The sequence below is a fragment of the Rhinatrema bivittatum genome, chromosome 3 (genome assembly GCF_901001135.1).
Source record: "Rhinatrema bivittatum chromosome 3, aRhiBiv1.1, whole genome shotgun sequence".
Lineage (NCBI taxonomy): Eukaryota > Metazoa > Chordata > Amphibia > Gymnophiona > Rhinatrematidae > Rhinatrema > Rhinatrema bivittatum.
Window position 1 is genome coordinate 450,053,393 of NC_042617.1, and position 14,830 is coordinate 450,068,222.

At 44.2% G+C, this 14,830-nt stretch overlaps 1 protein-coding gene across 2 annotated transcripts in view; it reads right to left on the reverse strand.

The window, feature by feature from the left end:
• The window catches only part of LOC115088024 (zinc finger protein 189-like), a 47,304-nt gene that overhangs the window by 7,206 nt on the left and 25,268 nt on the right, over positions 1 to 14,830 (reverse strand). For both annotated transcript variants that reach the window (XM_029595889.1, XM_029595888.1), the window contains 4 exons: positions 10,304 to 10,430; positions 2,658 to 2,771; positions 2,435 to 2,548; positions 1,061 to 1,189 (listed from right to left, as the gene is read on the reverse strand). In XM_029595889.1, the coding sequence (XP_029451749.1) occupies positions 1,061 to 1,189; positions 2,435 to 2,548; positions 2,658 to 2,771; positions 10,304 to 10,430 (484 nt within the window). The remainder of the gene's footprint in view (positions 1 to 1,060; positions 1,190 to 2,434; positions 2,549 to 2,657; positions 2,772 to 10,303; positions 10,431 to 14,830) is intronic.

Sequence of the window (14,830 nt, forward strand, 5' to 3'; positions counted from 1 at the left end):
CAACCTAGATGTCAGGGAAAAAAAGTATATTTTCTGGTTTTGAACTAGTGTCTGCTTGGTTCAGGCCTACTGTTTTGTACACATAGCCCAGAACAGCTCAGAGAAAGCCAGCCTGCGATATGGCCCCGTCCCTGAAGCTCCAGATTGGTTCTCAGGGGATTCAAAAGGAGTGCTGGAGCATCTGGAGAGTGTTATAATCATTTAGATGGTATGAAGGCCAAAAGAAGGTTTGGGATCCCAGAGTACACCTGCGAGACCTTCCCCTTGTGCATTAATGTTATTCTGTCCTGTTAAAGTTTGGAAGTCTTGTATCTTGTCTATAAGCAGATGTCTTGTCTCCAGTCGTGTTGTGTGCTGTTAATAAAGAGAGCTACTGTGAACAGACCTGGACTGGAAGTAAGTCTTACCCAATTGTGAATTCTATCACCATTTCTAAATAAAACCACTAGTGCAGCATAAATCCTGTGTGAGTGTGCTGCAGAGGCCTACAGCCTGGCACTAGAGCAGCAGCGAGGGAGGTATAGGACTGAAAACGACTTCTAGGGTGAGAGAAAGGGAGGAATAAGAGTCAGGGGGTGATGAAAGAAGAGTATGGGAAGGGAGAAATAAACAGAGGAAAGAAGATGAGATTACAGAAAGGAGGGGAATAAAAAAGTGGAGAGGTGAGAAGAGGAGGTGCCCTTGGAAAGAGAGACAAGCTGTAGTAAAACAATGGAGGAAGAGGAGAGAGGGAAAGTGAGGCAAAAAGAATGAAATGTAATAGCAAAGAAAGAGAGACATGAAAATTATTAAAAAGAAGCAGAAATAGTGGGAATAGAACAAATTATGCAGAGGGACACAAGAAAGGTTGGACAGTCAGGGGCTTCGATTGTGAAATCTCCTTCTAGATGTGCATGGACAGTAAGAGGCATTTTTTTATTTGTTTACATTTTTATGCCACCATTCCAATCGGAGATCACCCACAGCTGTGTATAAATCATAAAATACAGATACAGTTCCAATAATCTTATAGGAAATGGTGGGATCAAGTCATCACTAGTTTTAATCCAAACTATATTACCTGCTTCACCCAGTTCCGCATATGTGCCTGTGATGGGCAGGTTTCCGCTTTCCTCAGATCCCTGGGGCTCGGTTTTGAATCCATCTTGCTTAAATCGGATTAAAATGTCAGGTTTGACATTGGGACAGCCTGATAGAGGAAAAGATGGTTATAATATAGAAAACTCACCCCAGAGCCTCCATTAGCAATGCAATTGAGCTCAGAATTTTGCTGTTTTCACAGTCCCTGCCACCAGTGCAGTGCTAAGAACAGAGGGGTGCTGTAGTGCTGATCATCATCAGAAATCCATTCTAGCAGTATCCTAATCATTTGAACACAGGGTGAACAACGCCAATCCTCCAGAGCCACCAGAATCAACTACATCATAACAATAAACTGAAATTTGCTCCTATTCAGAATGTGCTACAGAAATAAAAATACTTTTATCTTCTTATGAAATTTTAAATAGTCTCTTTCTTGCCACAATCCAAGTGGCAAATTATTCCCCTGAGTAGACCCCATCGCAGAAAAAGACTTAAACGCAGTAGCGGATGGCACCATTAACCAATGTCATGTAGCTGACCTTAAAGAATGAGAAGGGGCATACCTTGCAATCCTATCTACAAGACAATACAAATCTTGATAGGGTATCTTGTGTAATAGCGTATACACCTTAAATTGCAACCACTGAATAACAGGCAACCAAGTTTTCTTCCCATAAATCTTTAACCATCGTGGAACTACAAGGTTCTGTTCTTGGCTCTCTTCTTTATGTTTCTACCTTTGGTCCGTTTCTTTTTTCTATCAGACGATTGCTAACAATACACAGCTTTATTTATCCTTTCCTTCATTTCCTTCATCTATTTTTACTCAAATTTCTAGTGGACTTTCTATTACTTCAAACTGGATGTCTGCTCATTTTTACAGTTAAATACTTGAAAGACTGAAATCCTCTTTGTACCATCCTTGGATGATATTCTTTCCCCTTTTCCATCATTCACTTTTGATTCTACTCCTATCCTTGCCCTGTTGTTAAAAGTCTTAAGAGTTACTGACTGCAAACTCACCTGCCTTCAGGTTACTGCCGTACTTAAGGCTTGCTGATACCATTGTTATAATATTAGGCCTACGCACCCTTATCTTACTGCAACATCCACCAAACCGCTTGTCCATACTCATTACTTCTTGATAATGCTCTTTATTTCACTGTACTTTGAATTTCTACAAGTCCTCATCTCTTGCTACAAAATGTATAGTTTGCCTTATTTATAATTAACATTTTTATTCTTCTGCTCTCTTGATCCATCATCTTGATGAGATAAGTATGGCCCCCTGCCCCAGACAGCTTATAATCTAACAGAAAGTAAAGATGTCCAGGAAGAGTTTTATACTTGCTTGTTACAGGAGGGTAAATCTGTTCCGTCATCTCAGATTCAGGACGATCCATGAAGTCTAGATCTTCCTCTTGTTTAACGGTCAATGAGAACACAGACGTTACAATCGGATGTCCTGTTATGACAAAACAAATTGCTATTAATACATTAGAAAATGGATTTAATGACCCATCTCCTGTGGTCTGAAAATGGAAACCCCCTTTAAATCCAAAACATTTACTTACCAATGGTGAGTTTGTTAATGTTTTCTTTCCCCTCCCACTCATATGGCTGAGTGAAATGTTTCTCATCTTCCTTTTTAATCTTGAATATAACATCAGGATTAACAATTGAATAACCTGTCAAGAAAAGTAGCATCATTACATTTTTAATTTGTACTTTGTAATAACCTTGGGCTTCCTGTTCTGATGGAGCGTTATGAGTGTGTATGTGTGCACGTATCTTTAGATGCAGGTACCTGCCTGACAAAACTCAATGAGAAGAGATGATTGTGGCCTGCCACTTAATCCTGGGATACTCTTGAGCCTGAAGAAGCAGCCCGCAGCTATGCTAGCTGTCTGTCACTCTGTGTTCTGCACATTAAATTATTTGGCTCATCTACCCCTTATGTGATCCACTGACTTAGATCTATGTGTGTTTGTGTCTTATGTTAGGACTGAAGCTAGGACGCTTTCTTGCCCACAGCCATGTTTGTTCAATCCCTAACTGGAAGCATCACATATGTCAATCTTCTTTGGATCTTGTCCCCTCCCAGGAGAAGTCTCAGCATCTGAGAAGGAAAACTCCAGTCCTGGGATATTTTATTTATTCATTCTTATAGACTGCTCATGCAGAGAGACCCTGATCGGTGCGGTGTATAACATATCAAAAGCCAGCTAACTGTATCTAGAGGCCAGTGAGAAGGAGAAAGAGAGGACATTTGAATTGTGATATCCGGTACCACCTGGGGGTTCAATATGCTGTACAGTTTAGGTATCCAGTACAGAGCTAATATATCATGTCCTTACACAGATGTTATGGTATTCAGGTGAAAATCAGAGAGAAATCCTGCCTGTTGTACCTCTGGGCCGGCTTTTGTTGTACAGAAAGGAGACAGACCTTAGTAGTTGTTGTATGCAGCATCTAGTTTAACATATAAATGCTTTTTCTTACAGGAGATACTTGCTGGCTGGGTTCAGATCTCCCATATAACTAGTATTGGAAGATTAAATGACTTGCTGAAAGAGTGAGTGGAACACCATCAGATCTTCAAGACTGAGCTCTGTACTCTACCCACCAGCTCCTCCCACCAGCCTCAATAAGGGGGCATGAGGAGAGTCGCCAACTGGCTCCACATCATAAGTAACAAGCTAATCCATTCTTGACATTATCCTCAGAGCATGAAGGGATTTGTAGTTCAGATTTCCTAAGGAAAATCACTATCAGGCCGATTCAGTAAAGTCCGCAGGAGAGCGGACGAACGCCCACTCTCCCTGTGCGCGCAATTCAGTATTCAAATTAGGTGGTGCGGTAGAAACGGGGAAAAAGAGGTGCTAGGGACACTAGCGCGTCCATAGCGCCTCCTTTTAGCCTGGAGCAGCGGCTGTCAGCGGGTTTGACAGCCGACGCTCAATTTTGCCAGCGTCTGTTCTCGAGCCCGCTGACAGCCACCGGCTCGGAAACCGGACGCCGGCAAAATTGAGCGTCCGGTTTTCGGCCCGCCAGCCGAATTCAAATTTTTTTTTTTTTTAACTTTTTTTACTCTTCGGAACCTCCGACTTAAAATCGCCATGATATTAAGTCGGAGGGTGCACAGAAAAGCAGTTTTTACTGCTTTTCTGTGGACTTTCCCGGTGCCGGAAGAAATTAGCGTCAACCTTTGGGTCGGCGCTAATTTCTGAAAGTAAAATGTGCGGCTTGGGTGCACATTTTACTTTCTGTATCCCGCAAGCATACCTAATTGCATGTTGAGGGCGCTATTAGGTGCCGCGGGTTGGACGCGCGTTTTCCTCCCCTTACTGAATAAGGGGTAAGGGAAAACGCGCGTCCAAGAGCAGGCTAACAGTGAGCTCCGTCGGAGTGCACTGTACCGTATAGGCCTGTATGAAATTCTGCACTAGATGCTCACACATGTGATAGGGTAAAACCAGCATTGGATCTGCCTGTTTCTTATAACATGGAGCCAGGAGCAATCTTAGATATGAGAATATAAAGTGCAGGGATAGAAACATTTTTTTTAAAACTTGGGCACCAATCAAAATTGGTTTAGATTTGAGACATTCTTCCCCTAACCCTGAGTACTTTTTCTTTGCTTTTTACTTTTTGTTTTATTTTCTCTATATTGTTTCTTATTAATTTGATCTTTTTGAATTTTTTTTGCTCATTTTTTTTGTTTCTTTGGTCTTTTCCTTTTTACTCTTTTTTCCTTTGATCTCCCTCCAGCCTCTCTCCCCCCCACTCTGCTCATTCCCTTTCCCTGTTTCTCTCCAGCAGTATCTTTCCCTGGGCCTGTGCAAATAGCAGTGGCATCTTTTCTAAGCCTGGATACTGGGCAGCCATAGTAGTTCCTGTGAGCTCAAGATGATGCCATATGCTAGGCCACAACTTTTAGATGCCCATGCATTTTTTCAGCTTTAATAAAATGGTAGTAGCCTGTTATGTATGCAGCAGGGGGTGATCTAGTTGTATAGAACGTTCAGGTTCTGTGCCAGATGCTCTGAGTCGTATTCCTGGCTTTTATCTTTTATGGCTGTGCATCTCACACCTAGGTGGGTGCTGGTGTACATAATAAAAAGTCAGTTAATATCTGCAGGTTCCACTTTTCCCATTTTTTGGTGATAAGGGTGGGATCCTGCTGCTGTGGATGTACATGGGCAACAGGAGTGTGCCGTTCTTGATTGGTGAGTCCAGCACAATCAGCCAGCACTCAGAGGGCAGTGCTGTGCTTAGAAATCAAAGCAACACATTCACCTGCAGTTATGGTCACTGTTAGTTACATTCAGGAATTTGATGTGGGACTGCCCAATGCCTGGGATTTTTATGCAGAGAGACTGTCATTGTATTTGTAAGCAAATCAGACTGAGACCCTTGAAGAGAAAATGGCTGCTCTTTTGACTATGTGTGGGGAAAAATTATTAGGCATCATATGTTTGCTGGTCTCACCAGCCTTGAAAAACCCTAAGAGGTATGAGATCATAGCATTGCTAAAGACCCATTTCTCACCTATTGCTGTCCATCATAGTACAAAGGTTTCAGTTCCACAAGTGAAATAAAGGTTGTAATGAGAGCAGAATCGCAGAGCATTGCAAATTCAGCAAACTCCTAAATGATATCCTTCATGACGGTCTAGTCTACAGGATCCATGCAACAGCACAGAAGGCTTTGGCAGCTGAAATGGCACTGCAGCACATGAAAGAAATCCAGGGTACAGCGACCGATGTGGACATTGTTAGCTACAATAAGAAAGTCACTCAGCCAAGAAGCTGTCATCCCAAACACGTGTTTTAGCTGCGGAGGACAGCAACAACTCTCTGTATGCAGATTTAAAGGGGGCAGAGTGCCATTTTTGCAAAAAGAAAGGCCACACTGAGGGGCTGATGCAGTACAGTGTGCTCGGCTGAGCGCACTGTTTAACCCATGGTTGGACGTGGGTTTTGAATGCGTATCCACAACCCATTATTCTATAAGGGGATTAGTGCATCCAAAACGTGCGTCCAACTCCCCGCAAAGCTAATAGCACTCTTTACATACAAATGCATGTTGATGAGGCTATTAGCTATTCTCCCCCAATTAAAAAAAAAAAAGTGCGCCCAACAGCCCACATTTTTACCCTCAGAAATTAACGCCTGCCCCCAGGCGAGTTGGCTGGGCGCGCATTAGGGAAGCGGGCGCTCAATACTGAGCGCCCGTTTTCCGTGCATATTTATCGATTCTGCCCCTGAATGAGTTTGCAGATCAAAACTTAGTGGTGAGAGAAGCATAGTCGTCACTGATGGACATCTCAAGGATATTATGGATGAATTCCCTCAGGTGTTCTCTAAGGAGCTGAGAGCTTACTAGGGACCAGTAGTGTCATTCCAACTGGATCCATCAGGTGCACCCATTCAACTGAAGGGCAGGATCCAAGTGCAGCTTGAATATCTAGAAGTAGTTAAACACACAAAATGGGCCACACCCATTGTACCAGCACCAAAACAAAAGGAGATCTGTAGAGATTATGTGTGCACTGTTAGCAAGGCACTTAAAGATCAGTTGTACCGCATACCTGCTATTAACCAGCTACTCATTACACTTGCTGGAATTAAGGTCTTTGCAAAACTTGACATTGCACAAACTTACAAGCAACTAATTGTAGATGAAGAAGCAGCAGATGCCCAGACAATAATTACTCATCAAGGAGCTTTCTGAGTTAAGTCTCCAATTTGGAATCTCTGTCGCATTAGGCATCTTTCAGTGCATCATAAAAATATTGCTGCTGGAATTCCAGGTGTTGCACCTTATTTTGACAATATTTTGATCATGGAAGCATCAGAGGATGAACTCTCTGGTTGACTTAGGGAAATTCTACACCGATTCAAGAAGTCAGTATTTCAAGTGAAGAAAGATAAATGTGAAATCGGGACTACCAGTGTCACATTTTTGGGCTATCACAGTGATGCTTCACGAATCCGTCCAATGGAAGATAAAGTAAAGGTAATTCATGATGCCCCTAAACCAACTTCTAAAGATGAGCCGAGTTCTTTTTTGGAAATGGTTTTCTGCAAGAAAAATATGATAGGATTTTCTGGCGCAGAGTCACGGGTGAAACTGCAGATATAATACAAGTTCCTGTTTACATTTCCCCTGTGTTGGGCCTGCTGGGGCGGTGGGATGGCTCGTTGGTGCTTCGGAAATTTCGATGCCTAGTGAGTCATCTTTTACTAGCTGCTCAATTTACTATTGCCACCTTTTGGAAACGGACACCCTGCTTTGATTATTGCAAAAGGCAAGTCCGAAATATTGCTGATCTTGAAAAACTTAGATAGAGCCTCCTGCATGAGCTGTTTAAGTACAATGTAATATGGGGGCCTTATTACACGTTTAAAGATGCGCACACCACTGTGGTCTCGGCATGCTGGATATCTATGCTAAGATATGTGCTGGTAATTTCATGATTTAATTTTCGCTGGTACCTTGGGTTGTACTCTTGTAAATCATTATTATATCTCTCAATATGATATGTTCTTGCTGGATCTTCTTTTCTGTTTTGGTGAGATATTTGTTCAGTTTGCCATGTATATTTAAAATCATAAATAAAGAGTTATAACAAAAAAAAAAAAAAATAGGGACCTGGCAAGGCAGGTACGACCAGGGATCATACCTACCCCATTTGGATGCCTTAAGACCCATGGATATAGTAAGATGGTTCTGGGGAGGGTCCAGGCAGGCCAGGGAAGCTTTCATTTTTAATGTTTTGCAGTTCTGGCATTTTGTTCTCTGTCTGTGTGCGTGTGTGTTGGGGGGGGGGGGGGGGAGGGGAGGCTGGGGCTGATGACTGCTTTGGAAACCCAAATGAAATAAAAATGAACAAAATTTAATTCATTTTTCTTTCCTAAGATGTCAGGTCCTTCGATCCAGTTAACAGACACGGAGCGTGTTTAAGGCTCACTTGAATATACGGAAACACATTACAGAAATGATTTCCTGAGGCATCAATAGTAATATAAAGCCTCAAATACCAACTTTCTTGAAAGTCATATTAAGCAAGTCAGTATGCTATAATAAAATTATTAAGCAAGTTAAAAAAAAAAAATGATAGAAATGGACCATCACTTGCTGAACTGCTGCACAGCTTTCTCCACCAAGGGTGCCATGGAAGTGGACCCACCAGCATTTAGACCCCTTCCAGAACATTAAAAAAAACTCCTGACATCAGATTCTGTGCTCATTCACTATGATGGTCGGAGGCCTCACCTAATAACCTGTGATAAGTTGATGCTAAGCTGAGCTATGCTTTGCTAGGTGGTATAGAGGCACCAATTGCCTAGAATTCTTGAACCTTGTTGTCATCTGAATGAAATTATCCTCACATTGATAGAAAGATGTTTGCTTTGGTAGCTGCAGTTAAAAAGTCCACATCCACATGTATGACTGGGTTTTTGAAAGCTGTACTGATAACAAGCCTTTATAGGGCATGTTATCTAAAGACAAGCCTACATACCATGTTTTGTCACCACAGATGCAGTGTTTTGAGTATCATGCTGAGTGCTTATGACTGTATATTGGGATATAAGCCTGTCAAAGCAATTGCCCATGCTGATACCTTGAGCTGTCTGCCACTATGGGTACCAAACTTTGTTGTTCCACTTCTGACCGAAGTTTTGATACCAGAAACCTTTTTCCTGGTGCTCTCCTCCAGGCTGCTCCCGTAGCTAGGCTGACTGCAAATGACTCTGTCTTGGCCCTTGTCCTGAACTGGGTGTGCCGAGGATGGTCAAGTGATAAACTCTCTGAGGAGTTCAGACCATTTTCAAGCACGTAGCATGAACTATCAGCCCATAAGGGACATCTCCTTAAGGGGGAACTGTGTTTTGATTCCATGGAAAGGTCATTATGTCGTTCTAGCCATGTTACATGCCACACATCCTGCAGCTGTGCATATGAAGGCGCTAGCAGAAGCCTTGCCTGGTGGTCTGGGATAGACGCTGACATAGAAAGGGTTGTCAAGCATTATGATACATTCCAGATGTCTATACACTACCTGCCAAAAGCCCCCACTTTCTCTGTTGAAATGACTAGTAAACCACGGTCAAGCATCCAAATTGATTATGCAGGTCAAATTCAAGGGAAGAACGGCCTTGTTGTGGTAGATTATTATTTTTGTGTGGCTTGAGGTGCTCACAATATCTTCACAAACATCTGCTGAACAATTACAGTGTTTCAACCGCTGTTTTCAAGTCACAGGCTACTAGATACAATCATATCAGACAATCAGATAAATAAATAAAAATAAAATGGGTTTGATTTCACATCTGATGACTTCAAGGACTTTGTGCAAAGAAATCTTATTAGGGCTGCTGCCATGGTACTTGCCAACCCCAGGCAAATAGCCTGGAAGAGCAGATGGTGCATTCAACAAAAGATGCATTAAAGAGAATCTTTGAAGGAGATTGGCCTACTAGGCTTTTCGGATTCCTCATCTAGCAACACGTCACACCTTGTCCAACTACAGGAGTCAGTCACACAGACATTTCAGAATTACAGCTCAAGCAGGAATAGGAGCTGGACTTCTCCCTTGACTCATCTACCTTGTGCTCTTTTATACTACAAGACTTTCTGTTTGCTAGGAATTATGGGGATGGACAAAAGGGACCCCTGCTTCCATCTCTAAGATCACTGGACCTCTGTCACACAAGGTCCAGACCACCGATGGACAGATCAGGCATCATCACATTGATCAACTGAGAGGCCGCTCGTCCTCAAATACTGGAGTGCTCATGAGGCTATGGAAGTTGCTAATGTTGAGCACTCTGTGATCCCAGAGGAAGACACTCACCCTGCCAGAGCCACCACCATGAGAGGATGATGCTCTTGGCTCATTAAGGAGTGACTCTGATGTATAGCTTTTACAACATGGGAGCCTGTGGAGACCTTGGCGCAACTGGAGACTGTCCCTGAAGGAAGGGGACTGTCCCTAAAGGAAGGGGTGTTATGTATGCGGCAAGAGCTGCTGTAGTTGAATGAAATGTTTGGGCTCTGAGCTAGACACTCTCTTGGTTCTTGTCTTATATTTTCTGTTGTACATTTCCCACCTAGGTGGGTGCTGGTGCACATAATAAGAGTTGGTTAATATTCTACATACCTGTACTGCAGTGGGTCTATGAATGGCAGATGACAGAAATGATATCTTTACCTTGTGACATCAGGAAGCCATGAATCTCCTTGATGACCTTCTTGTACAACTCCTTCTGCCATATTTCCAGAATGTTCCACTCAAGTTCCCAGAAATAAGCAGCAACGTCACTGAATGTGACAGAACCCTGAAAGAGCAAATAGGACGTACTCAGCTGCTCTCCCTTCAGTTTCATTACAATATGTGTAATAAATGTTGTTTTATGCAAAGCCCCCAGTCTGCTGCAAAAGCTCAGGGGTAGACTCTCTGGCAAACATTTCTGAAATTCTGCAGCTCTGCTAGGGTGCATGCATACATTTGCATATTTGTACATATGAAATAATGTATATTTTATATCCCATAATTAAAACAAAGTATTTTTCCAGCCATACTTGTGTTTTTATATAATATATTTGAGGAGGGTAAAGAAGGGGGGCTTCTGGGAAAAAGGAAGCAGAAATATCAGCGCAGGAAGGGGATCTCAGAGATGGGGATAACGATGGAGGTCTAGGAATGCGGTCTGGACAATAAGACAGGAAGAACAGAAGAGATGAGTGAAAGAAGAACCACCGATGAGGGAAAGTGGAGAGAGAGACAATCTGAGATCAGGGGAGGGAAGATCTAAGATCTGGGAGAATTAGGTGAAGTTTCCAGGCAATGACATAGCAAGGGGGCTACAATGAGGGCACACCAGCCAGGATCAAAGCACTTTTACTGTTCAGGGGATTTGAAGCCACACAGAGCACAACCTTGTCCTTGAGGGAGTGGCAGGTGTACTCTCCCCTGCTGGCAGTGCCTACCTGCAGGGTTCTTCTACCTCTGATTGCAGCCAGGAGGCTTAGGAGAGGCAGGCGCCGAGCAGGTGCAGAATGGGGACTCATGTGCACTGCAGACAGCGTAGGTAGCCTCCCACATCCCTCGCCGCAAGAAAAGGCTTCCCCCTTGAGTCAGCATGGGAGTGCTACTGCAAAGGAACCAGTGAAAAGTGCAAGCTGGGTGGACCTAAGATGCTTCTGAAAAGACCAGGTAGGAGGAATTCTGAAAAGGAGGACCACTGATTGTACCTGGGGCAGGCTGGGGGAGCATGGGGGAAGGGTGGGAAAGAAAGAGAGAGGGACGAGGACTGTAGGAGGGCAGGAAGCAAGAGAGGAATAGGGGCAGGGAGAGAGTAAGAGAGAGAGAGAAGGAGAATGGGGGCAGAGAAAGGGAAGAAAGGTGGGGGTAGGATACCCACACTGCAAGCTAAAATGTAAATTTCCCATTTCAGAGAATGTGTCAGAAAGAGAGAGAGAGAAGGGGTGTGGGGGTAGGGAGAAAGGGGTGGCCATGGGGGCAGGAAAAAAGACAGCATTGGGCAAGAGATGCTAAAGGAAAAGGCATGTAAATCGAAAGAATGAATAAACCAAACTAAACTAAGAGAATGAGAGTGGGGGCATGAGGGCAGGAAATAAGAGGGGGCATGGAGAGAATGCTGATAGGGAGAGAGGAGAGGTAGGGGCGGGGAATCTGCATGGAATGTAAGCTCTTTGGGGCTGGGAATTATGCACCTGAATTCTGGCTGTGCGTGTGTGTGCGAGTGCAACTGTGTGTGAATGAAAGACAATCTGTGTGCGTGTGTGTGCATGTCAGTTACAGAGTGGGAATCTGTTTGCGTGAGTGTGAATGACAGGAAAACTGTGCATCTGTGGGGGTCTAAATGACAGTGTTCCTTCTCTCCCACGCAGCCCTGAATGGCTCCGTCAACACAGCCCTCACTGCTGCTGCCCAGTAGACATGCGGTACGGCTGCAAGGCCCCCCTACATCAGCATATCCCCCTCTACATGGGTGGAGCAGGGGGGGAGCAGCGCAAGGCAATGAGGCTGCAGTGAGGTGTGAAGGCTGGGGAAGATAATGGGAAAATTCTGAATAAAAATGGGCGTTGTTTTACTTCACAAGGCCAGAAGTGGAAAGATTCCCATAGATAAGAGTCAAACAAACTCTAGGGGATACTTTTCTATTGCGCTAACTTAATCTATGGGACTAGGTTCCGGAGTTATCCTTCCTTTGGCAGGTCAGTGAGGAAGCAGTGCAGTTACACTGGGGTCCATTTTCAGCTGCTGAGCGGCTGGCAAAGTTGGGCCAGATAAACTGATCCAGCTAACTTGGCTGGGATATTCATTCAGTGGCATGGGTGCACTGCCGAATATGCCTGGAAAACTTTAGAAATGCTCTCCAGCAGTCCTAAGGTTTGCCAGCTACCTCAGTCAAATAATGCTGATAATCGGAGTTAACTAGCTAGCAGGCACAGTTAACTGGCATTTGGACGCGCGTTTTTGACACGCTAGCTTTACCCCTTATTTAGTAAGGGGTAATAGCGCGTTGGATATGCGTTTTCGATGCGATAGCTTTACCCCTTATTCAGTAAGAGGTAATAGCGCGTCGAAAACGTGCGTCCAACCCCCCCAAGACTAATAGCACCAGCAACATGCAAATGCATGTTGATGGCCCTATTAGTCATTCCCGCGCGATTCACTAAGTAAAATGTGCAGTCAAGCCGCATATTTTACTTTAAGAAATTAGCGCCTACCCAAACATAGGCATTAATTTCCGCCGGTGCCGACTTAATATCATGGCGATATTAAGTCGGAGGTCCCAAAAGTTAAAAAAAAGTTTAAAAAAAAAAAAAATTAAAATGGGCCCGCGGCTTGAAAACCGGATGCTCAATTTTGCCGGTGTCCGGTTTGCGAGCCCGTGGCTGTCAGCGGGTTTGAGAACCGACGCCAGCAAAATTGAGCGTTGGCTATCAAACTCGCTGACAGCCGCTGCTCCTGTCAAAAAAGAGGCGCTAGGGACGTGCTAGTGTCCCTAGCGCCTCTTTTTACCACGGGCCCTAATTTAAATAAATTCATTTACTGAATCACCCGCTCTCCCGCTATTTTTACTGTATCAGCCCGTAACTTGGCTGGATAATGCTGCTCCGCCCTGCCCCCAAACGTCCCTGACATAGCCAGACATATTTACCATTGACTAAAAACTTATCCAGCTATGTCCAGAGCAGTCAAGCTGGTGGGATTTTAAAGCTAAGTCAAACTTTAAATATTCACCCCACCGATTTAAAACAGTAAAGACAACTGAGCCTTAGGTTGTCTACCCATGTCATTACTGCTCAGTAAAGGTAAAGGGAGGGGGACTTGACAGAATAGTAAGACTTTACACTTCAAAGGACCTACATCTGATAATGAGGAAGAGAACCAATGTCCTTATTAAATCCTTTTGTGCTTGTTTCGGTATTTGCTCTTTTTATAATTTCCAATGTTTAGCTTTCTTGTCTGTTCCTAAAGTTCCCTTTGGCATTTGTATGATTGTGATGCTCTGGGACTTTAAATATTGCTACGAGGAGGAAGTTGAGAGAGGGAGTGCACAAATGGAAGTATTTGCCTCTGTGCACAAGAGACTCACAGTTCGCCTCTGCTTCCAGGAGTTAAGAGACAGAATCCAGGGTCAAGGACTCACAGGATCCAGAAGCAAGTCCTCCCACCTGCTGGAAAAACTCAGGAGCCAGGAGCATTGTTAGCTATGAGCACACAGGTCCCATGTCCCGAAACCCCACTTCCCTCCTGGAGCTTTAAGTTATTTTCTGCAGCTACTCTTGCTTTTTTTTTATTCCCTCCTCCCCTCCCAAACTTCCTTCCTCCATGCTTCCATGCTCCATCTGGCTTTTGTGACTAGGCCCCTCTTCCTTCCCGGGGCCACCACCATTCCTCTTCCTTTACACCAGTGCCGAGTTGTTTGAATCGGCAGGACTCTGCTGATACAGACTCATGTGATTCAAACAGTCTGTCAGTGAATCACGCTAGAGCGCTGCAAAGGAAGAGGCACAGATGCTAGGCAGGAGCAGCCCTGTTTGTCATGAAATCTGGATGCTAGACAGGCCATGCTTGGACTCACTCTAGCCGCCACTTTGAAGGCTGCATGACGCAGCAAGGCCAGCCCTATAAGAACCTCCCTCACAGACACAGTTTGCTCAGTGCCCCATCCACGAATCACCTTGGCTCCTTGTTTAAGCCCTTCCGCTTAGCCTTGTTTTCTGTGTGGCCTCAGAGTCCTTCTTGCCTTGTTTCTGTGTAACCTTAGTGGCATTCATGCCTTGTCTCAGTGTGGCCTGCTCAGGCCTTCTTCTCTAGACCTGTCTTCGTTTATTCATTTTCCCTAATTCCTGTCTGGGCCTCCCGGTGGTCCTTCTTGTCTGTTTCCTGTCGTGTCTTGTATATATGTTGTCTTGCCATTGGTTCCTGTTTGCTTGTGTCTGTGTATACCTTCTCTTGTTCTTGTCTTCCTCTCCTATACTTGTCTTGTCCTGTCTGAGTCTACGTGTGGCCCTCCTGTTTCATTTTGGTCTCCTGGTGGCCCTTCTTACATAGAAACATAGAAATAACGGCAGAAAAGGACCAATGGTCCATCCAGTAAGCTCAGCAAGCTTCCCATGGTAGTGTTTGCGGTGCCATGCAGGTTACCCCAATGTATCAGTCAGTGTTGCTTGATATGCTTTGCTTATGGATTTGGCCGTA